This window comes from Rhineura floridana, chromosome 12 (assembly GCF_030035675.1).
Source record: "Rhineura floridana isolate rRhiFlo1 chromosome 12, rRhiFlo1.hap2, whole genome shotgun sequence".
Taxonomy (NCBI): Eukaryota; Metazoa; Chordata; class Lepidosauria; order Squamata; family Rhineuridae; genus Rhineura; species Rhineura floridana.
Window position 1 is genome coordinate 16,687,493 of NC_084491.1, and position 25,511 is coordinate 16,713,003.

The window sequence follows — 25,511 nt, forward strand, 5'->3', positions numbered from 1 at the left end:
CTCTCAACTTTGCATCGTCTCCAGCCTTCCAGCTCCCCCCAGCCCTCCAGCCCTTGTCTCCTCTCTCTATGAAGGCGGCCAGCAGTACAAAAGCTCGGCTCTCCCGCCACCCCCCGCAGGCGCCCAGCCCCTGCCAGCCTCTGCCCGGAGCTGCCGCCCAAGCCGCCGCTTTCCCTGTCTCCAGGACGAGGGCGGGTGCTGCGGTCGGGAACCGCTTTGCCTTGTCTTTGCCTTGTTAATCGGGAAAGGGAGAGGCGCCGCCCGCCCCGTCGAGAGCCATGGCCGAGAAGAGGCAAGCGGCCAAGCCCGGCGAGGAGGAGGAGGAAGTGCCCGCCTTCTTCAAGAACCTGGGCTCCGGGAGCCCCAAGCCCCGGCAGAAATTCTGCGGCATGTTCTGCCCGGTGGAAGGCTCCTTGGAGAACAAGACCATCGATTTCGATTCCCTCTCGGTGGGACGCGGCTCCTCCGGCGGCAAGATCGTGGCCAAGCAGAAGGACGTGGCCCATCTCGGAGCCGAGGCTCAGTCCCTCTACTCCTGGCAGAGCAGGACGGGAGGGGAGCCATCTGTTGATTTCGGGAGGAAGGTGGAGATCCGGAGGGCCACCGGCAAAGAGGCTTTGCAGAACCTGAACGACAAGGTGAGGGGGGTGTTGTTTTGCGACGGGGAGGGGGGTGGATCTGAGAGGGACCGGACCTAGGGCTTGGTTTTTCACCTCGGCTGACCGACTGGGACCTCGGGGAAGCAATTTCTCAGAGGCAATCCCCGTTGGTAGATGGTCAAGGAGGTTCTGCCTTGGGAGGCGAGTGCGGCACACGGGAGCTCAGCGACCTTCTGGCCCCCTCCGTTTCTTTCAAAGCTAGCAGTGGGAGCGGACTTCTCCCCCTCCTCTTCCCAAGGTATCTCCCAGCCAGTGGCATCGTAAGAAAGCCCCACCCATCTGATGCAGGGTCCAACTCCCCAGGGCGGCAATTGCCAGACAAAGATGCTCATTGACAAACGAAACGAAACAAAATCCGCCACAAAAACCAGCCAAATGAAAGTCCACTTCTTATCTGCAGATTGTTCAGACGAAGATGCTCCATTGGCTTCCTTATCAGCGATGCAGTAGAACTTCTCCAGACTTAGGTCACTTTGAAGCCTCTGCTTTATTTTGTGGTGGGAAGCCTCAGGGCCTGGGGCTCTCTGTCTGGGCCTTGGAACTCGCCCCAGACCACACCCTTCTTCCAGGCCACACTCCTCACTGGCCAGGCTTCACACTCTTCTTCAGCGTTTTTGCCTGGCTGATAACTTTTGCTTGCTTGGATGCAGAATAGAAAGGTGTGTGTGACTAGCCTACTGCACACAGGCAACATTTCATTTATTGTTCCGCCTATTTTTGCCTCTGGCTGCACCCACTATGGCATGTGGCCCCCCAGAAGGTTACCCAGAAGGGAATGTGGCCCTCAGGTTGAGTTTGGTTCCCCACCCCTCCTTTAAGAACTTGAGTTGAGCATGGCACCCAGTTAGGTCAGATCAGCCTCTCTGTTGGGTGGGAGATTTGCTCCAAATCTCAAAAGCCAGTTCCAACTCTGAGCTAATGCAAGTCTGGCTGGCCAGTCCTCCAGATTGATTTTATTTATTATTATTAACGAAAGGAAAGGGCTGGGTTGCTCAGGATCTAATCACGATGGGCCTGGCCCTGAAGGGGAGGATGAACTTTGGAAGCTGCTGTGTACTGAATTAGACCACTTGTTCAACCAGTTCAGCATTGTCGACACTGACTAGCAGCAGCTCTCCAGGATTTCAGACTGAGGTGTTGCCCAGCCCAACCAGGGCATGCTGGGGATGGAATCCAGTGGTGCCATTATGACAAGATTTGGGGCCAGAAATCTAGGACCCCACTCAGCAGAGTGAGCAAAGGGGGCTCAAAACTCAGCAGGACCAGCTTACCACATTTTGAAGTAAGTCAATAGCCATCACCATCTAAAGAGGCCCCCCCACAAGACCATGTAGCCCATAGCCTAAAATTGCCTGACTGCACCACTGACTGACACAGAAACTCACTATGCAAAACATGTGCTCTATGACTGAGCAACACCCCTTCCCTTAGAATCATAGAATAGTAGAGTTGGAAGGGGCCTATAAGGCCATCAAGTCCAATCCCCTTACAACGATCCAGTTCCCTTTCCTGAACATCCGCACTACAACTGACCCTAGAGCAAAAGACATTAGATATTGGTCTATAGGTTTCAAGAGGGTGGGGGTAGGGAACTCTTTTCAGCTCAAGGGCCACATTCCCTTGTGGGGGCCCTTCTGGGGGCCACATACTAGGGGTGGGCATGACCAGAGGCAAAATTAGGTGAGCAATGGATGAGATTTTTACCTTTGTACAGTAGGCTACATTTCAGCCATGCAAATATGTCAGGTTTCTACACATACACACACAGTTTCCATCCAGGCCAATATGAGGAATGTGGCCTGGGGATACTTTGTGGCTAGGGAGAGTCCCAAGGGCCAGGTACACAGATCCAGAGGGTTGCATTTCATCCTTAGGTCAGAGGCTCCCCACCCCTCTGGCTTTGGGGTGTGTGTCTTGTGCTAACCACATGCCTGGATAGAATAGGCCAAGGGAGCTAATAGACCATGGGAGCCAGTGTGTGCGGTGGTTAGAGTGTTGGACTAGGACCTGGGAGGAAAGGGTTCAAATCTTCACACAGCCATGAAGTGTGCTGGGTGACCTTGAGCCATTCGCCGTCTCTCCACCTAACCTACCTCACAGGGTTGCTGTGAGGATAAAATGGAGAGGGAGGAGACCCATGTATGCCACCTTGAGCTCTACCCTTGGAGGAAAGGTGGGATATAAATGTAAGAAATAAACAAATAGGTGGTAGACTTGAATGATGGTCTCTGAAATTGGAGAGGAGGAGCAGAGGCACCGCTGTACCTAAGATGAAGAAAATCTGTCCACCTTCACTTGCAGACCTTCAAAGGTGGCAGATATAAAGACCACTGAAAGATTATACATGCTGCCAAACCAAGTCTGCCTTGTATTTCTTAGCATATCTTGGTTTGTCTCTTCTGAAGTGCTACCTGCCCTGTCCTATGAGCATCATTGCCCTAGATGACCATTTCCAGTCACTCTCTAATGATAAAGCTGCACAACTCTGTCCTGTCCAGGTAGGGAAGAAGGCGAGAAGGTGGAGAAAGTGAGTAGAAAGATGTTTTTCTTCCACTCTCTTAATGCTCAGGAGAATCCCGTGGCCTTGACTGGCAGACAAAAAGAAAGGGTCATGCCACATCAATGCAACAAGTAATGTATGAATTCATTGCCATAAGATGTGGTGATGGCCACTAGCTAACATGACTATGAAAGAGGTTTAGGAAAAATCAAGGATGAAATGTTTATATCAGTGGTTATTGGTCAAGATGTAGAGCCTCCATGCTCAGAGGCAGAGCACTTCTAAATATCATTTGGTGGGGTGCAAACCATATTGTCAAGAACATAACAAGAGTCTGCTGGATCAGGCCCTCTCGTCCAGCATCCTGTTCTCACTGTGGCCAGCCAGATGCCTCTGGGAATCCCATAAGGAGGACCCGAGCACTCTCCCCACTTGTGATTCCCAGCCACAGACATTCATCAATTTTGCCTTCATGCATCAGTTGTAGGCTTCCTGGAAGCATCTGGTTGGCCACTGTGGGAAGCAGGATCGACTTTGGTCTCATCTAGCAGGGCTCCTCTGATGGTTTGAGCAAGCCATGTCTAAGTTGCTTGGGGGACATGGCCATTCATAACTCCTCTGTCTCTATATTTAGTAGTAACTCAGCTACCAGGAATAGTAGCAGTAGCAGCTATAGGCAGCAAAGGCGTATTTTGATCACTATGTTTATCCTACTTTTCCTGTCCATCATTTGTTTCCTTTTTCTGGCAACCATTATAAAAAAAGGTCTTTCCTTTTAGCAGACACATTTTTGAGGCAGAGCTCTGGCCAGCCATGTACAGTTGCTTTCTAAGAGCAATATATGAGCAACTGCAGACAAGCTTCTCTGGGGTGTAAGCCAAGGGATATTGCCAGACTTGGCACTTTCCTTTGCCATGAAAGAGTGCACATTTGCAGCTTTGAAGATCAGAGGTAGTGAAGTCTAACCAGCACTTAACAAACGTCCACTTTCAAAGCAGAAAGTGGCTTTTTGTGTGCTTCTGCTTACTCAGCAGCTCCAAGCTCTTTATCTGAGTATTATCCCAGGAAGGTTGCTAGTGCACCACTGTTTAGGTATGACACAATTGCAACTCCCCTGAGCACCTGGATTTTCAGATGTCTCAGGAGCCAGATCCTCAGCTCATCACCCCTGAGAAAAATGCTACGTTCTCTGCAGAAAGCAAAGGCCCAATTCACCAATTGCCTTTTTAAAATGTACTCCAAAAGATGTTTATGTGTGAAAGAGGGCCATACTAATTTTGGCACCATTCATGCAGTTAGCAGTTGTGTGAATGATTTCTTATAAAGCAGGGTGAGAAACATTTTTCAGCCTGAGGGCCAGATCTATAACTATCTCATCCTCTGCAGGCTATTTTTGATAGTGTCAATCACCTGATGTCATCAGTAGTGTAGTGGCAAATTCAGAAGTGCAGGGTCCCTTCATGATAGGCACACCATGCCCCGTCACAGCCATGCCCCCCCCCCCAGTCACATCCCCTTCTATGACTATACAATAGAATGAGCTTTAGTCCCTTACTTTGTCTGGAGTACTTTCCCTTCCTGGTGCATTGCAATGATCAATGCAGATCTCCATGTGTTGCCTTTCAGCTAGATCTGCTATTGTCTGTGCATGTACATGGGCAAATGTACTAAGATGCTTTAACGTAAGGAACTTCCTTATTTGCTGTAAGGTAAGTCTCCCTTCTTGGCTATCATGCTAAAACTCAGGATAACTGCATTTGTGCAGATCATATGAGTTTTACGAGGAACCTTAAGCATGGACATTCCTGATTCTAACATCTGGTGTTGGCTGCACCACACACACACACTCTTAGGCATATGCATTTGCATTTCACCTTACCATGCACGACACACACACATATAAAACATCATTAAAAGCTGAAATACCATCACACACACATACTTTCTCTCCCCCCTCCAAACATATTTTTCTCTCTTTTTCTCCTCCCCTCCTTCTCACTTTGGACTGGAATAAACCACACTTATTCCCCCTCCCCCTTTTTTGCTGCTGGATTTAGAATAAAATCCTTGTTAACAAACAAACAAACTGGAAGCCATGCAACACACTCAGAGAGAGAGTTCTTCAGCCCAAGTTCTTTCCTCCCCTCCCCCCTTTTCCATTGTCCCTTGCTTGCTTGCTCTCTGTTGTCATGTCCACACTCCTCAGTCTTTTCCATGCGCCCCTTCTCCCACAACAACAGACTCCCTAGGAGCCAATCACCATGAAAGGAGAATGTGTTAGCTACTGAGAAGAGTCTTCTCAGTGGCTGACTCACCTACTTTCACTCTGGTTGACTCCAATCAGCAGGAAAGGATGCTGGAGACATAAGGTCCCTGATGGGACCCTGCTCCCCAGAAAGTCTAAGACCCCCCAGGACCCTGGACAACTACACTCCTGGATGTCATATGATATTAGGTAATTCAGATTTTAAGCTGGGAGCAGGCACAGGTTTATCTCCAATCTTTGCACCGTAGTCTCACAGTGCTAAGATGGGAGACAAGCCCTCACTTGCTCTTTAAAGGTCAGTTAGTGGGGGAAGGAGCTTTAACCCTCTGTACCCTGCTGCAGTCCCAGTCTGGACTGGATCCCCATTGGCATGAATGGGCAGTAGGGCCATCTGGACAGGACTTTGGAGTACATGTCCAGGGCTTCACTCAGCAGAATGAGCAGAAGACACAAACACAACAAGGTTGGCTTAGCACATTTTGCCATAAGTGAAGAAATGCACATTGTCATCTAAAAAGCTCCCCCCCAAACATAAGACACCTAAATTCAGGGGATCAAGACCATTAAGTCCAGAGTCTACCTGCACAACAGCAGGGGGACAACCCTCCCTTTCCCACCATTGTTGCAATTTGGACCACACCCCCACCTGCTATTTATACTTAAAAATCCATTCATACAATTGTTAATTGTGTGATTGGCATGCACACTTAATTTGCCCCTGAGACATATTAGGCTCTCAGTTTGCCTTATACTGAGTCAGTCCATTGGTCCTTCTAGCTCAGTATTGCCCACACCAACTGGCAGCAGCTTTCCAGGGTTTAAGACAGGGGGCATTCCCAGTCCTACCCGCAGATGCTGGGGATTGAACCTGGGACCTTCTGCATGCAAAGCAGATTAATATTGTTGTTGTTGTTAAGTGTTTGTCAGTAACGTTACACAAAAGGAAAAGTCTCAGAGTGACTTAACAAGATAAAATACAACAAATAAAAGCAATTTTAAACCAGAAAAAATAAATAAAACAATGAACAATGAAAAATATGCAAAACGTTAGTCTAATAACATGTTAGAGGTTTGGAAAAACAGAAATAACGTGTTAGGCGGTTGGAAAAACAGAAATCCACTTAGAATAAATAGGAATTTGGGAGGTGAAAGGGATAAAAAAACCCACTTGCCACTTTCCCTCCCACTTCGCACCAGTCCACAATCCCAAGACCATCTTAAAGGTGTGACCGATGATGATGATAATAACAATGCCTATTATTCTTTCCTTTCATTAGGTGCTTTATACAAAGAATGTGTCTCAAAGCACTTGACAAAAATAGAATACACCACATTAAAAACAACTTAAAATCAGAAACATTCAAGAGCAAACAATACAAAATCAGATATGCCCATCCAGCAACATATTAATAAGGATGAGTCCTACGCACCCTGCTAGAAAATAAGCCGTAGGAGGCAACTTAAAGGCCTGAGTGAACAAGAAGGTCTTAGGCTGGTGCCTAAAGACAGAGAAGGATGATGCCAGGTGCATCTCCCCGGAGAAAGCATTCCACAGAAGGGGGGCCACCTCTGAAAAGGCTCTTTCTCATTTGGCCACCCTCCACAGCTCCCTCGGGCGGGGCACACGGAGAAGGGCCTCTGATGAAGACCACATATGCTCTACAACTGAGCTATGGCCCTTTCCCTAAATGCATACAGATCCATTAATCAGAGACTTGGCATTGGCTGCAGGCCCCTGTCAATTGCTTTGTCATAAACTCCGGTTTGCTGCCACATAATGTGTAGAGAAGCCCAAAGGCAATGCTCCTCAAAGCACAAATAAGGACGTCTTTAATCGTGAGGTTAGCAACTTAGTGGAACAATGCTATTGAGGGTCTCACGTTGACACACATCAAGCCAAGACACTGACACATCAGTGGAAAATTATATTCATCCATCTAGTGCAGAGATGGAGACCTTCAGGCCTGGAGGCCAAATATGGCCCTCCATGCCTCTCTATCTGGCCCTTGGGACTTGTCCCAGGCCATACCTATACTTCAGCCACACCCTGTCTCCACAAGTCACACCCCTTACTGGCCCTAGTTTGCACCCTCCTTGAGTGGTTTTGCCAGGCTGGAATGCCTTAATGTATTCCATTAATGCTTCTTGCTTTCCTAGATGGAGGGTGTGCAAGTGTGTGTAGAAACCGGTTTACTGTATAGACAGTGGTGGCTGTTGCCCATTGAGACTGGCAGGGAGGAAGACAGGGAGACCAGAAGTAGATGGAGCTAGAGCCAGTGAGAGGCAGAGCCAGCCCGTGACTGGTTGTCAGTAACATGGCAGGCAGATGGAGACTTAACTAAGGACAGAGTGAAATTGGTGGGTTGCTGCCCCACTTGCCTGAATGGATCAGCTCCCACTGTGTACAAAGGTAAAATTTACATGCTTTGCTCTGCCCGCTAGTGCCTGTGACCCCGCCCACCAAGGGTATGTGGCCCCTGGAAGGTTGCCCAGAAGGGAATGTGGCCCTCAAACTGAAGGCTCTCCACCCCTGCTCTAGTAATGTTGCTGGTGATTCTGCCTTTTGACACAACCCTTTTGACGTGAGCATCATTCACTTGGTGCTGTACTTGCAGCAGTTTTCTTTACTCCATCACTCTTGACCTGCTCTCGCAGTCATGCCACTTCCTCTGAACTCTTTTTGCAGCATTGGATTATACTTCGCCCATGATTGCAATCTCACTTATGCCTAGGGGTGCCAGGTTCTTGGCCTGAGATTGATCCTGTATTTTTAGGAGAAGAGAAAGTCAGCCAAGTGCAAGTGTTCTTGCAACACTGTAATGGGGAAAACCACCAGGTGGAAGTCTCCCTTCTCCCTGCACAACTTTTAAAGATACAGACCTCTTGGTTGCCAGGCCCAGCCTCCCAGCGGTCTTCTGTATCTTTAAAAGTTGTGCAGGGGGGAGGGAGAATTCCACCTTGTGGTTTTTCCCATTAAAGTGTTGCAAGAACACCTGCACTTGGCTGACTTTCTCTTCTCCTAAAGATGCAGGATCAGTCTCAGGCCAGGAACCTGGCAACCCTACTTATGCCCCATCCCCCTAGAGGGATGATGAGCTCTTCCTTTCTGGAGGTCTTCAGACATAGGCTGGACATCCATCTGTCGGGGATGCTTAAGCCCTGAATCCTCTGGACTTGATGGCCTGCACAACACCCTGCAACTCTATGATTCCATGACCTTGGAGGCCCTCCTAGGTACCAAGACACCAACAAGAGGCTTTTAATGCTCTCATCCTAGCCAAGTGTAAATAACAATAGCTCTGCCAGAGTTTTCTCATTCTTCACTTCAACGGCTCATTCTCCTGCACGAGCCAAGAAATGTGCAAATGTGATTTGAAGAACTCAGATGCATACATGGAGAACTGTCTCAGAGGGCAAAGCTTCTCATCTTCTGTGCAAGAAAGAGGCCGAGGTGTCTAGGAACATAGGAAGCTGCTTTATAGCCATGCAGACCATTGTTCCATCAAGCCCAATATCATTGATAGTAACTGGCCGAGGCAGCTCTCCAGGGTTTCAGGTAGGGGCCTCTGTCAGCCCTGCTTGGAGATGTCAGGATTGAACACGGGACTTTTGGCATGCAAAATATGCAGTCTGCCACTGAGCTACAGCTGCGTAGTTGTGAGGATGGATTGGTAGCTATGCTGAAAGCCAGTTGGAATCCCCAGTAAGGACCAGATTCAACCTAGTTGCTGACCTTCAGATTTGAGTGATGGTGTTAACTTTGGTGAGAGGGGATGCTTATGTGCCTACCAGTGACTGTCCCAGGTTTTGGTGGACCTCTGTAGGCAAGGTGCTCTCCCTGAGTGGCTCACCTCTTCCTCTCTCACCACTGTTGCTGCTCCCTCTTCCACCAGGTCCCATTGGCACCATCTCCCAGAGATAATGGACAAGGCTTGCAGAACTTACTAGGGACATAGGAATCTGCTTTATAACCAGTCAAACTATTGGTCCCTCTGGCCCTGTATTGTTTACACTGACTAGCAGCAGCTCATCAGGATTTCAGACCGGGATCTCTCCCAGCCTGCCTGGATATGCTAGGGATGGAGCCCAGCATCTTCTGTGTGCAAAATATATGCTCTACCTCTTGTTGGAACTGAGGCAAGAGCAACTCCTGTTTGGGTTCTTTTGCTTGTGTTCCAGAAGGAAGATAGTTACGGTCCTCCAGCTGGCTAGGCTTGTCTACCTTTACCTGTGCTATGCTCTGACTAACTTCCTTCCTTGTAGACTGATATGCTTAGGGAAGCTTATCTGCCCCTCCTCCTTACGCCCTTTCTTCTTCTCTTCTTCGACTGTCTGAGAGAGAGGAGACATCTTTGTCTTTGCTCTCTCTCCTGAGCCATGAGGGCAATACCCACGTCTGGGCATTGCGCCTCCAACTTAGTTAGTACTAGGTATGCCTTTCCTATCTACTATGTATTTCTATCAATAGAGTAGCTTTTCTTATCTTACTAAGTCTTAAGTCTCAGTGATCCTAATGCAGGGTAAAAGCCTAGTGTTTACCTAACACACACACTGGCACACACGCATCTCAGACCATTGACGATCTGTGCATATACTAATTTACAGAACACCTCTGAGGTCTTTCCCCTTGCTCAACTCTTTGCTTGCTCACTTGGAGAGGGCAAGTAAACAGACAGCAACAACAAAATGGGGGAATAGCAGGGTCAGGAGGCTGTAGGGATTGTCACTGGGCCCTCCACTGGTGTGCGGGCCTTGCTACTTGCCCCCAAATGTTGACCTCTGATGCCAGTCCAATTTCCCACTGAAGTGGGATCTTCAAATGCTTCCAGTGTCAGCAGTTTTACAGTTGCCTAACACAACCTGTTTCAATTTCCATGTATTCTTGGGAAGGAATGAGGAAACATTGACACATTCCAAAAAATGCCAAGCATGTATTCTCCCATTGAACTATGGCTCTTCCATGATAAGTTAGCCATGGATACCTGTTGGAGCAGACACAAGAAAACAACATTTACAAGGGTCAGGATTTGAACTCAGATCCCTTCATATTCCAGATCATTGGTCTACCACCAAGGGATTAAATCTGGATAGGACCTTACATGTGCAAAACATTCAGTCTTTGAGCTATGGTAATTCCTCATCTGAATTCCTGTCTTCTTCTTTTTTTCAATTAACCAAATGGAATCTGAGATAGTTTCTTAGCAGAGATGCAGGCAGTTTATGAGACAGCTACAAATTTTGGAACAGCATTGTACAACCTTCTTTGTTACATAGAACTGTTTCTTTGGATGTGGCTAAAAAGATGTCATACTTACACAGCAACAGACATTAGACCAATAAAAATATTTTTCTTATGTATGTTTCATTTCTAGCAGCTTAATCCTAGGCACATGCACTTGGAAATATGTCCCATTGAGCTTAATATGGGCCCAGTGCTCTTCAACATTTTTGTTAACGACTTGGATGAGGAGGTACAGAGCATGCTTATCAAATTTGCAGATGACACAAAATTGGTTGGCATAGCTAATGCCGTGGAAGATAGAAACAAAATTCAAAGGGATCTTGATAGGCTGGAGCATTGGGCTGAAAACAACAGAATGAAATTCAACAGGGATAAATGCAAAGTTCTACACTTAGGAAAAAGAAACCAAATGCACAGTTATAAGATGGGGGATACCTGGCTCAGCAATACATATGAGAAGGATCTTGGAATTGTCGTTGATCACAAGCTGAATATGAGTCAACAGTGTGATGTGGCTGCAAAAAAGGCAAATGCTATTTTAGGCTGCATTAACAGAAATATAGTTTCCAAATCTCGTGAAGTATTAATTCCCCTCTATTCAGCACTGGTTAGGCCTCATCTTGAGTACTGGGTCCAGTTCTGGACACCACACTTAAGAAGGATGCAGACAAACTGGAACAGGTTCAGAGGAGGGCAACAAGGATGATCCAGGGACTGGAAACAAAGCCCTATGAGGAGAGACTGAAAGAACTGGGCATGTTTAGCCTGGAGAAGAGAAGACTGAGGGGAGATATGATAGCACTCTTCAACTACATGAAAGGTTGTCACATAGAGGAGGGCTGGGATCTCTTCTCAATCATCCCAGAGTGCAGGACACAGAATAATGGGCTCAAGTTGCAGGAAGCCAGATTTCGACTGGACATCATGAAAAACCTCCTAACTGTTAGAGCCATACGACAATGGAATCAATTACCTAGAGAGGTAGTGCGCTTTCCGACACTGGAGGCCTTCAAGAGGCAGCTGGACAGCCATCTGTCGGGAATGCTTTGATTTGGAATCCTGCATTGAGCATGTGGTTGGGCTTGATGGCCTTATAGGCCCCTTCCAACTCTACTATTCTATGATTCTAATAGGATTTAGTCCCTAGTAAGTGAGCATAGGATTGCAGATTTACAATGCAATCCTATACATGTCTCCTCAGAAGTGAGCCCATTGATTCAGTGAGACTTACTCCCAGGTAAGAGGGTATAGGATTGCAGCCCTACATTGCATTGTAATCAATGGTCAGTAAGTCTGCCCCTCACACTGAAGTACATCCCATTGTTTTCAACAGGGTTTACTTCCAGGTAAGTGTGCATTGGATTGCAACCTTATTCTCTCAGACCATTTAGACCATGGTCTTATTGTTGACCAACATCACCAGCAAGACAGCCTGGAAAGTCTCAGTGATGCTTGAACCACCAGAGGACTTTAAAAAGATGCATTAAATGCCATGGGTAGTTCAAATTGTATTGAAACTGTCTGCCAATCTCTGACATTCAAGAGCTATAGCTGACAACTCTGTTTCATTAACTAATGGACATGGTTTCTTATGACTCCAATGGAGAATGGAGATTTGCCAGACTTTTTAATATAGTCTTACGTGTGTCTTGATAAATAAGTACGGGATGTGGACCTGGCAGAGGTGAATTGCAGCATTGGCGTGATGAAATAGGCTCACAGGAGAAAAGGTTAATCCCTTTCTCCCCAGAGATGATGATGATGATGATGATGATGATAATAATAATAATAATAATAATAATAATAATAATAATAATAATAATAATAATAAATTTAATTTCTTCGTCGCCTATCTGGCCAATGGCCACTCTAGGCGACTTACAAAATTATTAAAATACAATTAATAAAATACAGTAATACAGTAAAAACAATAGATCTGCAACAACAATATTAAAACTGGGTAGGAGGCATTACAATTATATCAATTAACCCTCCCCGGATACCCCGAAGGCCTGCTGAAAAACCCAGGTCTTTAAGGCTTTCTGAAATACATTTAGGGAAGAGGCATGCTGGAGATCTTGTGGGAGGGAGTTCCAAAGAGTGGGGGCTGCCACTGAGAATGCCCTCTCTCTTGTACCCGCCAATCTGGCTGTTTTTGTTGGCGGGATTGAGAGAAGGCCCTGTGTGGCCGAACTTGTCGGGCGGCATAATTGGTGGTGTTGAAGGCACTCTGTGAGATAAACTGGGCTGAAACCGTATAGGGATTTAAAGGTCAATACCAACACCTTGAATTGGGCTCGGAAAACAACTGGAAGCCAGTGTAGGTCGAACAACACTGGTGTGATGTGATCTCGGCGGCGACTATTCGTAAGTAGTCGAGCCGCCGCATTTTGTATCAGTTGTAATTTCCGGACCGTTTTCAAGGGTAACCCCACGCAGAGCGCATTACAGTAGTCCAAACGAGAGGTGATCAGGGCGTGTACCACCAGTGGGAGCTGATGAACAGGAAGGTAGGGTTGCAGCCTTCGTATGAGGTGTAGTTGGTACCAGGCTGTTCGGCTCACTGCCGAAATCTGAGCCTCCATGGACAGCCTGGAATCAAGCACAACCCCAAGGCTCCGGACCTGGTCCTTTAGGGGTAAACTCACCCCATTGAACTTCAGGTCAATGTCACCCAACCTTCTCTTGTCCCCCACAAGTAGTACCTCCGTTTTATCAACAGAGATCACCAACCTTTTTACACCAATGGTCACATTTGGATTTTCCAGCAAGTGCCATCCTCTGGTCACTTCTTTTCCCTTTCTGTGGAATAGCTCCTGCCACCCTGAGAGACAGAAAGAGAAAAAAGGTGCACACAAACATCATTCTGGGTAAAAGTCAGATGCTGTTAAATTAATCTGAGCCTTGAAAAGCACATAGAGTTGAAAGGGAAGTGTGGAAGAGCATCACTCTTTCATCTTCCTCCTTCAGCTCTACGTACTGTTCAGGGGAATAAAAGGTGGCCACTTTCACTATCTTATTACTAAAGGGGCAGTGAGAGGGAGGGGCTCAGAGGCTTTGTGGGCACCAAGGGAAAACCTTGAGGGTGTTACATTGGTGACCCTTGTCCAATGCTGTAATCCTGATCAGCATTGGGAGGTCCTATAGCTGGTTTTGCTGAAGGAAGAAAGCAGCTAGTTGTAAGTACCTGCTTTAAAGTGTGTGAGTAGCATAATACATAGTTTGGTTTTTAGGGGCCTACTTTGCAGGATTGTCATACGGACATTTAGGAAAACACAGCTGGGGCTTTAAAAACAGGACAGGTGCCCACATTTTCTCCCCAGGCAAGGAGATATTTGAATTCATATCTTCATTCCATTTACACAGCCCAGCTTGTTGCACTTCAAAATGTAATATTTTGCACTGGGGAAAATCAGCAGCACTTCTTTGGGAATAACATTAGAAAGCTTTTTTAAATGCCAAGATTCATTATTCAAAACAGGATAGTTGTTATTTCAAGTGCCTAAAATTTACTCTGTACCCTCTGCACCGTACAAAAAAACAAAAATATAACATACCTGGCTTGCCAGCTTACAGAACACAGAATTTGTTAACAACTTTTTTTGGGGGGGGGGTTGAATAAAATGGATGGGTTCTATTTCCACTACCAACCACATCTAGTTGGCTATGTTCAGATTTAGCGTGCTCGCAAATTTTATGTGAATTGTTTAGAGTTCTTGTAAATGTTTAGATATTGAATCCAGATTTTGCCCCCTATGTTTCCCTGCTCTATGAAGAGTTCTCATCTTAACTATTTCTCCTCCAGGGTACCTAAATCCACAGATGCCTATTCCTATCACCTTCTCTGTACACTTTGTGTCTCTTGTTTATGAAAGCTCTTGTTGCAATAAACCAGCTTGTGTCCAAGGCTTTGTGTGTGCAAATTGACCATTGCATAGACAGAACTTAATGGAACCAATTACTTAGAGAGGTAGTGGGCTCTCTGACTAGGGTTGCCAGGCTCAGGGCCTGAGACTGATCCTATATCTTTAGGAGGAGGGAAAGTCAGCCAAGTGCAGGTGTTCTTGCATCACTGTAATGGGAAAAACCACAAGGTGGAATTCTCCCTTCCACCTTCTGTTTTTTCCCATTACAGTGTTGCAAGAACACCTGCACTTGGCTGACTTTCTCTTCTCCTAAAGATACTGGATCAGTTTCAGGCCCTGAACCTGGCAACCCTATCTCCGACACTGGAGGCATTCAAGAGGCAGCTGGACAGCCATCTGTCGGGAATGCTTCAATTTGGATTCCGGCATTGAGCAGGGGGTTGGACTTGATGGCCTTATAGGCCCCTTCTAAGTCTACTATTCTATGATTCTATGAACCTTCGTATTATTTAGACATCCAAGGTTTGATTTGTTTAATGAAACAGATTATCTAGACTAGGAATGGGGAATGTGTGGCCTTCCAGGTCTGTCTGTCTGTCTCTTGGGACTGTACCCAGGCCGCACCACCTTCTTGGCCATACCCCTCATTGGCCTTGCTTTGAGAGCCAGTGTGGTGCAGTGGTTAAGGTGTTGGACTATGACCTGGGCAACCAGGGTTCAAATCCTCACACAGCCATGAAGCTCACTGGGTGACCTTGGCCCAGTCACTGCCTCTCAGCCTTAGAGGAAGGCATTGGCAAACTACCTCTGAATACCGCTCACCATGAATACCCTATTCATGGGGTCGCCAAAAGTCAGAATCGACTTGAAGGCAGCCCATTTCCATTTTAGGGATGGACAGATCTGTTTGTTTCAGTTATTTCTGCAGCAATCTGTGTTTTTTTAAAATCCTCATGAAAATTCTTCACCATTTTAGTGCTAATTTTTCCAAATAAACACATTTTTGTAGTCAGTTTTGACAAAGGTACACATTTTTGCAAGCCATTTCTCATCATTTCATGGCTTTTTGCATGTTATTTTCACTCATGTAATCATTTTCACGTACACTTTCCCCTAATATATGCATTTTTGTAAATGTTGTTGTGTTGGCGAACTGCATCCCAAAATTCTTATAAGTGCGAATTTCGAAGGATGGCTGTGTTTTGGTACTCATATTGTTTCAGAAATTGCTAATTTGATGAATTCTGCTTGAAATGTGAACTGACTTGAAAATCTCACCTATCCCTAGCCTTGCTTCAAACCCTACTTTAGTCTTTTGCCTGGCTGGAATACATCCCTGAAATTTGACAATGTTGCTTGTTTGCCTGGATGGAGGATAGATAGGAGTGAGTGAGTGTGTATAAAAATTGTAAGGCTACCTGTTTGCCTATGCATAGGTTTCCATGGCGAAATTGTTCTGTCCAGGAATGGCCACAGTTGGTGTACCAGCTGAAGCTGGCAAAAGGCACATCTTGCCACAGAGGACACTTGAGCCTTGATTGATAGTGCTGGATCTAGAAGCAGCCCCAGATTACACATCTGCTCCTTAATGGGGAGTATGACCCAAACCAGAACAGGCAACCAGCCCAATTCCTGGACACAAGACCTGCCTACCCATTACACCTCTGTTTTATGAGGATTCAGTCTCAGATTACTGGCTGTCATCCAGTCCACTGTTGCATGCAGACGCTGGTCTAGGACCTGCACAGCCTCTCCTAACTCAGATGAGACAGAGAAATAGAGTTCTCTGTCATCACTGACAACACTTTAATCCAGATCTCGTAATGACCACCCCAACAGCTTCCTATAGCGCAGAGGATTAAATAGCATGGGAGATGGTATGGTTTGGGCCCCTGTGGCAGTGCACAGCATAAATGTCATGGGGCCAAAGTGCAGGCAGTTACCCAGTGCTGTTTGAAAATAGCCCCAGAGGTAGGAGCAGAACCACTGCCACCAATCCATGGAACCATTCCAGGAGGATACCATGGTAAAGAAATATCAGGGAAAATCTGCAGGATCATACACTTCCTGTCCTACCCAATAAAGGTAATCTGTCAGGGTTACCGAGGCTGATTTGATTGCAGAACCTGGCCTGAACCCAGGATGGAATGGATCTAGATCAGACACTGTGGAGACAGTGGTGGCCATTGGGGACTGGTGGGGTGGAAGGCAGGGAGACCAACAGTAGGTGGAGCCCGAGCCAATGGCAAGGTGAGCCAACTAATTGTCATTTTGTTTCCATTCTCGTCCCTGCTGAGTTCTACAAGGGCAACACTGAGACTGAGGAGGAGGGGAAGGGTAGGGGACAGCCAGAGCCATTCTTTGGACTGGTTGTAAGTAAGAAGGCAGGCCGGCGCAGGCTGGCTGAGGGCAGAATGAGGTTGGTGGGCAGCGCCCCACTAGCCCCAATAGGCCAGCCTCCACTGGTTGGGAAACCTCAGGCCCAGGGGCCAAATGCAGCCCTCCAGACCCTCAGGACTCTTCTAGGTCCATGCTCCCTCCCCAGGACATGCCCTCAGTGGCCCTGTGCCATGCCCTCTTCAAGTGCTGTTTCCTCACTGAAAATGTCCTGTTCAGAGCGGGATTCACGAGGCTGAGACGCAGGTGCAATCAAATCTTGTTTTATTAAAGTAATGGATACATCAAAAGCTGTACGCTTCAGAGAAATCTCTAAGCTAGCTCACTAGAATTCCCTAACTGCACTCTAGGCATGCTCTGCAATTCGTGAAGAAAGTTGACTCAGCAGCTCAAGCCAGAGAACTGCAGTCTTAAGTAGGGAAAGTTTTAGATCATAATCTCTTACTCCTTCGCAAGTCCTGCCTCTGTCCTGTCCACTTCTCGCGGCGTCGAGAGCGGGGTGACGGGGTGTGTGCTTCCAACGGCTCATGCGAAAAAACCGTCTCCTTAGGAACCGGCTTGAGGTCGGGGCGGTGACGCGCTTGAGGCATCCCGAGAGCTGCTTGGTAAAGGGGGAGTCAACGCCCCCTCTGAAACATCTTCCAACGGCTCCTCCGACCTGTCTGGGGGTGGCATGCTCTCCACTTCCGAGACCGCGCCATCTGTGGGAACTGGCCTGGAGTCAAACTCACTCCCCTCCCAAGGTCTTGCTCAGACTCAACAATTCCTTGGTCTTCTGTGCCTTCTGACAGCTGGGAGACCTGGAACTCATGTCTCTCCCCCCCCCCCGGCCCTCATGGGGAAGCGGGGGCTCAACAAAAATGAACAGTGAACCTGCGAGAAAGGGTGGTCCCTGGCTGCCTGAAAGAGGCGGTAGTGAGACCACTCCTGAAGAAACCCTCCCTGGACCCAGAAAATCTTAATAACTATAGGCCGGTAGCAAATGTTCCATTCCTGGGCAAGGTCCTTGAACGAGTGGTTGTGGGCCAGCTCCAGACACTCTTGGATGAGACCGATTATCTGGATCCATTTCAGTCAGGTTTCAGGCCTGGTTTTGGCATGGAAACAGCCTTGGTCGCCCTGTATGATGACCTTTGTCGGGAGAGAGACAGGGAACGTGTGACTCTGTTGATTCTCCTTGATCTCTCAGTGGCTTTCGATACCATCGACCATGGTATCCTTCTGGGGAGACTGGCTGAGTTGGGAGTGGGAGGTACTGCATTGCAGTAGTTCTGCTCCTACTTGGCAGGTCGTCTCCAGAAGGTGGTGCTTGGGGAACATTGCTCAGTGCCCTGGACTCTCCAGTATGGGGTTCCACAGGGGTCAGTTCTGTCCCCCATGCTGTTCAACATCTACATTAAACTGCTTGGTGCTGTTATCTGGAGCTTTGGAGTATGTTGCCATCAGTATGCTGATGACACGCAGCTCTATTTCTCCTTTTCATCTTCTTCAGGTGAGGCTGTCAATATGCTGAAGTGGTGCCTGGTTGCGACAATGGACTGGATGAGGGCTAATAAACTGAGGCTCAATCCAGACAAGACTGAGATGCTGCTAGTGGGTGGTTCTTCTGACCAGATGGTGGATGTTCAACCTGCCCTGGATGGGGTTGCACTCCCCCTGAAGGAGCAGGTTCGTAGCTTGGGAGTTCTCCTAGAATCATCTCTGTCACTTGAGGCTCAGGTAGCCTCAGTGGCACGGAGTGCCTTCTACCAACTTTGGTTGGTGGCCCAATTATGTCCCTATCTGGACAGGGATAACCTAGCTTCAGTTGTCCATGCTCTGGTAACCTCTAAATTAGATTACTGCAATGCACTCTACGTGGGGCTGCCTTTGAAGATGGTTCGGAAACTGCAGCTTGTGCAAAATGCAGCGGCCAGATTGGTAACAGGGACCAGACAGTCCGAACATATAAAACCGATTCTGGCCCGCTTGCACTGGCTGCCTTTATGTTTCTGAACTCGATTCAAGGTGCTGGTATTTACCTATAAAGCTTTACATGGCTTGGGACCACAATACCTGATGGAACGCCTCTCCCGATACGAACCCACCTGTACACTGCGTTCAAGATCAAAGGCCCTTCTCCGGGTGCCTACTCCAAGGGAAGCTCAGAGAATGGCAACCAGAGAGAGGGCCTTCTCCGTGGTGGCCCCCAAATTATGGAATGATCTTCCTGAAGAGGTGCGTCTGGCGCCAACGCTGTTATCTTTTCAGTGCCAGGTCAAGACTTTCCTCTTATCCCAGGCATTCTAGCATGTGTTTTATATTGTTTTAAATTTTTAAATTGTGTTTTAAATTGTTTTTTAAAAAGATGTATTTTAAATTGTATTTATTTTTAGTTACTGTAAACTGCACAGAGAGCTTTGGCTATGGGGCGGTATACAAGTATAATAAACAAACAAACAAACAAACAAACAAACAAACAGGGCTGGTGCCAGGCATGACTGAGCCCTTGGGCACCAGCCTGCCCTAGACCCGCAGCACTGTCGCCCAACACCCCCCCTACAGGCGGCATGGGGCTAATATGCCCACCCGCACGCTCCACCTACCTCTTCTGTCATGTGAATGACATGCACACGTAGCGTACATGCCTGCTATCAACCAAGATGATGTCGGCATCAGCCACGTAGGGAAGCCCCCACAGTGCATACAGCGTTCACACTGACGGGAGAGGTAGGTGGGGTGTGTGGGCAGGCTTATTAAAGCCCACGCTGTCTGTAGTGGGGGGGAATGCCCTCTCCGTGATCTGTGGCAAGGTCAGGTTGCAGGACCTGAAGCTGCCATGGATCAAGGGATGGGAGCACCATCCTCCCACCCTAAGGAGGGACCTTGGCCAGGGCCCAAGCTGGCCATCCTCTGGTGCCAGCCCTGGTGATAATACCTCTTACTTGCCTGGATGGAGAGATGGAAGTGTATGCTCTGCATGGGTGTACAAACTCTGACTTTTATATGACTAGACTGAAACCCACTGTACAAAATTAAGAGTCACATCCATTGCGCCATCCACTTTTGCCTCTTATGCACCACCTGCCACTGGCATGTGGCCCCCAGAAGTTTCCCTATGAGGGAATGTGGCCCTTGAAAAGGGCAATGTTAGAGAGGGCATTTGGGAGTGATCCTGTTGATGGTCACTCTCTTCCTCTGAACTGTTACCTGGAGGCAGTCATGGATTGAATGCGAGCTAATAAATTGAAGCTTACTCCAAACCACACAGAGGTGCTCCCTGGTCAGGAAAGGGGCCGACTCTGGAGGAGGGATGCCACTTGTTTTAGATGGGGTAGTCGTCCTCTTGAAAAATCAGGTTCAGAATCCAGGGGCTCTCCTGGGTGCAGTTTTTGGAACAGAGGAAGCTCCCTTACACTGAGTTAGACCATTGGTCCATCTAGGGGTAAAAACACTCTCTCTCTTCTGCCGGTTCCAATGAGCCTCCACCTCTCTCTTCTGCACACAGACACTAGTCAAACCCCACCCCCTTTTACTGTAAAATCTGGTGGGAGCAGCTTGAGCACTTTTTTTTAAAAAAAATTCAGCTTCAAAGACATTTTGCAACTGATGGGCAGATCAACCCGTTCCCCCTCCAGGTGTGGCTAATGGAAACGCGTGTTTAGTCCAGCTCAGTACTGGGAGTGGCTCTCCAAGTTTTCAGACTGGATTGTCATACCTGGAGTTGCTGGGATTGAACCTGGGACCTCCTTCTGCATGCAAGGCAGATGCCCCGACACACTGAGTTATGGGCCCTTCCCATAGAGGACAGAGAACATTGCATCTGAATGTTCCAATAGCTGCCAAGGGGTGTGTTTGCCCAGGTTAGGCTGATGTGTCTTCTGTGCTACTTCTGTGAAGGTCTGACCTGGTAGCTGTGATGTATGCCTTAGTTCACGGTTGGGATAATGAATCCAGCTGACAGGCCAGATCCGCATCTTCCCCGCCTCCTGTGGGCTAAGTTTGGCAGATGGGTGGGGCCACTCAACTGTCAGTCACCTGGTGTCACAATGACGGCAGTTGACCTGCTTTTTCTGTGTGTCCAATCAGCTGATGGTTGGGGCTTGCAAAGGGCTGTGAACAGGGCTTTGCAGATACCACTGATCAGCTGATCACAGGTTCCTGCAAACCCTCTTTGGAACCTTACCTGCCCCATATCTGATGTCAGCTGTAGGGCAAATGGGTGTGTCTTCGCCAAAACATTCTTGCAGGCCAGATGGAGCAGCTTGGTAAGCCTAATTAGGCTCATGGACTGGAAGTTCCCCTGCCTTAAGTTACATCCAGGTCAGATTAGTGCACCACACTCTACTCATTGGGGAAGAGCCACAGCTCATTGGTAGAGCATCTGCCTTGCATGAAGAAGGTCCCAAGTTCAATCCCAGCATCTCCAGGTAGGGCTAGGAGAGACTCTTTCCTGAAACCCTGGAGAGCCACTGCCAGTCAGTGTACACAATACTGAGCTAGATGGACCAATGGTCTCACTCACTATAAGGCAGCTTCCTGTTTTTCTATGTCCCCAAATGTCTGTTGGTCCAAAATGTGTTAGCAAGGATGCTACTGTGTGCTGACCCACAGGAGCATGTCCCTGTTTCTAGGTACAACTCAAAGTGTTGGTGAATACCTCCAAAGCTCTAAATAGCTTGGGTCCTGAATGCATAAGCGTCTGACTTCTCCTGTTCCCCGAGATCTGTTGGGGAGATTCTCTTGTGCCCCACATGTGGCTGAGGTACAGGTGGCTGAGATGTGGGACAGGGCCTTTTATGTGACTATGCCTAGTTGGTGGAAACCCTTGCCCCAGGAGATTCATTTGGCTCCCCATCTTTCTGTCTTTTGCTGCATGGTTCAAATGATTCAGCAGGCATTTGAACTGCTCAGCTTTCTTGTGGTGAACCTTTACTTTGAATTGCTGTGCCTGTCTTCATTGTATTTGTTTTATTGCTCCTAACCTATATCTTGAGTTTGCACATGTATTTATTCCTTTATTGTTAGCTGCTGAGTAAAGCAAATGAAATGGAAGGGTGGCATATCAGCCAGCCAACCAATCTGTCCATCAATACATTTAAAAGCACATTTAAAGCACATGGTTTCTCCCAAAGAATCCTGGAAACTGTCATTTAGTAGGGGGACTGGGAATTGTAGCTGTATGAGCCATGTGTTTTAAATGTATGGTGTGGGTGTGACCTAAATTCAATGGCATCAGTTCAAACAGCCCTTTGCCAGCCGTTGACGGTGCAGCAGTCCAGTGCAGGTTGAAATCAAGCAGTGTGTTTATTTATTAAATTTATATCCCACCCTTCCTCCCAGAAAGAACCCAAGACAGCAAACAAAAACACTCTAAAACATCTGAGAAACAAAAAACGTTAAAACATATTAAAACAAAACATCTTAAAAAAACATATTAAAAAACTAAATATCTTAAAAACATCTTTTTAAAAAAGTTTTAAAAACATCTTAAAAAGCAATTCCAACACAGATGCAGACTGGGATAATGTCTCTACTTAAAAGGCTTGTTGAAAGATGAAGGTCTTCAGCAGGTATTGAAAAACTAACAGATATGGCACCTGTCTAATATTTAAGGGGAGGGAATTCCAATGGGTAGGTACCACAGTATTAAAAATCTGCTTCCTATGTTGTGCAGAGTGGACCTCCTGATAAGATGGTATCTGCAGAGGCCCTCATCTGCAGAGCACAGAGACTGACTGGGTATACAATGGGTAAGACAGTCTTTCAGGTATCTTGGTCCCAAGCTGCATAGGGCTTTGTTCACTAAAACTAGAACCTTGAAATTGGCCCGGTATGTACACCAAGAAGTGTTAAGGCATGGGTGGGGAACCTGTTTTCAGGCTAAGGGCCACAGTTTAATAATCTGTCCTGGGGAATGTCTTCTTCTTCTTCTTCTTCTTCTTCTTCTTCTTCTTCTTCTTCTTCCAAGGCAAAAACACTCAATATGGGTATGGAGCAGGGCTAGAGGTCTGGCTGGAGAGGGATTGTTGGCCTTGACAGAGGCCTTCAGGCCAGCTAGAAAAGTCTGGAGCATCACATTTGGCCCCCGGGGCTGAGGTTCCTCAACCCTGAGTTAAGGTGTCAAGGCATTTTTGCCCCAATTTAACAAGTGAAATCCACTTGTAGAAGGAGGCTTCCTGATTGGCAGTGCTTGCAAAGCCCTTGCTTGACAACGCGCCTTCAAAGCAGCAGCCTTATCTACCAATGATTGGTGGATACAGTGAGCTCCTCTGAAGGCACACAGTCAAGGAAGAGCTTTGCAAACAGCAACAATCAGCCGATTGTTGGTGCTTGCTGAGCGCTTGCCTGACAGTGTCCCTTCAAAGTCCGTTTGCAGGAAGGGCTTGGAATCAAACCTTGCCTGCAAACAGAGAGGAAAATTGTTCATTTGCAGGACATTTTCCCTGTCCTGTCTGCACTCAGGTGCAGTTTAAATGCAAACCGGACCTGCAAAAAGATTTCAAGGGTGTCCATTGAAGGTGCACTGTCAGTGCCAATCAGTTGATTTATACTGACAGGACACCTTAAAAGGAAGCCACTTCCAGTGTTAATCAGCTGATCCAGTGTAGTGAGTGAGCCACTTTGAAGTTGTCACTTGATGTCATAATGATGTCAGGTGACTGACAGGTGGGTGGCACACTGTTGGGGAGTAGGGGAAGGGAAGGATTTGGGCCGCCAGCTGATTCCAGTTCCTCACCTCTGAGCTATAGGCACAAAGTCTTCTACTTTTCAGATATTAAGTTGCACAGAGACCAGTGGGCAAGGCTAGGCAGAGCATGCAACATTGTGAGCAGGGTTAGTTGGTGTGGCTCCATTCTCTGTCTCCAGAGGAATTTCATCCAGCTAGGAAAGGTATAGGGAAAAATGATCAAGAGGTTGCAGCAACTTTCCTATTTAAAAAAAGTTAAAATATTTGGGCGTTTTTAATGTGGAGGGAAGACATTTATAAAATTATGAGTAGGTGAAGAGAAAGTAGATATTCCTCTCCCACCCTGGTTTTGTAACACTAGAGTTCTGGCTCACCCAAGGAAATTAATCTACAGTAGATTCAGAAAAGAGGGAAAACAAGTGTTTCTTTATGCAGCACATAAGCATAGATTTGGAAGGGACCTGTGGGGTCACCTCCTGCTCAGTGAAGAATCTGCAATGCAGAATGCAACTCCAGCATCCCTGAGAGATGGGCCATCCAGCTTCTTCTTAAGCTCCAGTGAAGGAGAGCCCACCACCTCCCGAGGTAGTCTGGTCTACTGTCCAACAGCTCTTACCATTAGAAAATTTCTCCTAATGTTTAACCCAAATCTGCTTCCCTGCAATTTCCACCCATTTGGTTCCAGTTCTGTTCTCTGGAGCAATAAAGAATGTCTGATCCATCTACAGGCATCTAAGATTTCAGCTGGGGAAGGGCCATAGCTCAGTGGTAGAACCCCTGCTTTGCATACAGAAAGTCCCAGGTTGAATCCCCAGCATCTCCAGGTAGGACTGGGAGAGACCCCTGTCTGAAACCCTGGAGAGCTGCTGTCAGCCAGTGTAGACAATACTGAGCTAGATGGACCAATGGTCTGACTCAGTAGAAGGCAGCTTCCTATGTTCCTAAGATATTGGGATGTCACTGTGATGTCCCCATTTACCTTCTCTTCACCAGGCTAAATGATTTGAGCCATTTCTCATAGAATGTAATTTCTGCAGACCCCTCATCATCCTGGTTGCCATCCTCTGGACATTTGGACATCTGTAAGTGGTGGTGCTGATGGCTGGCTTTAGAAGGAGAATAAGCAAATTCAGAGAATAGGTCTATCAATAGTAGCTTCATCCACTATAAACAGAACCACCATCTTCAAAGGCATAATACCAATTGCTGAAGGCAACAGTGGAGGAGGACCATCGGCTTCATGTCCATCTTCTGAGCTTCCTGGAAGCATCTAGCTGAACACTGGGAACAGGATGCTAGATTAGGTGGATTTTTGATTTGATCCACCAGGACTCTCTCCTTATAGTATGGGTGGGAACCCCCCTTTATTTTTTCAGCCAAAGGACCCCATTCCCTTCTGGGCAGTGGCAGCTGGGGTCAGTAGTGTAGTAGCAAATTCAGAAGTTCAGGGTCCCTTCATGATAGTCATAGCCATGCCACCTCACAACTACACCCCTTCTAAGATTATACAACCTTGTGCGATTATAATCTGCCCAGATGTGAATACTGCTTTCTGCTTCTCTATCCTTGTTAATGCCTTCTCCCACAACAACAGACATCACTAGGAGCTAATCAGCATGAAAGGGGAGTGTATTAGCTACTGAGAAGAGTCTTCTCAGGGCTGACTTACCTACTTTGACTCTGATTGGATCCACTCAGCAGGAAAGGACAAAATAAGCATGTAGAAGTCTCTTTTCAGTCTCCAACATGCTCCCCTTTCCTGCTGATTGGCTCCCAGGATGCTTGGACACAGGGACCTTGCTGGGACCTTGCTCCTAAAAAAGTAAAAAGGGTCTAAGACCCCCTGAGACCCTGGATGACTACACCCCTGGCTGGGGCCCATTGTGACTGGTGCAGAAGGCATGGAGTCAA

At 47.2% G+C, this 25,511-nt stretch overlaps 1 protein-coding gene across 2 annotated transcripts in view; it reads left to right on the forward strand.

Moving 5' to 3' along the window:
* The first annotated feature begins 278 nt into the window (after nucleotides 1-278).
* Nucleotides 279-25,511, forward strand: part of DPYSL2 (dihydropyrimidinase like 2) — a 118,273-nt gene continuing 93,040 nt past the window's right edge. For both annotated transcript variants that reach the window (XM_061592294.1, XM_061592295.1), the window contains exon 1: nucleotides 279-638. In XM_061592294.1, coding sequence (XP_061448278.1) covers nucleotides 279-638 — 360 coding nt within the window. The remainder of the gene's footprint in view (nucleotides 639-25,511) is intronic.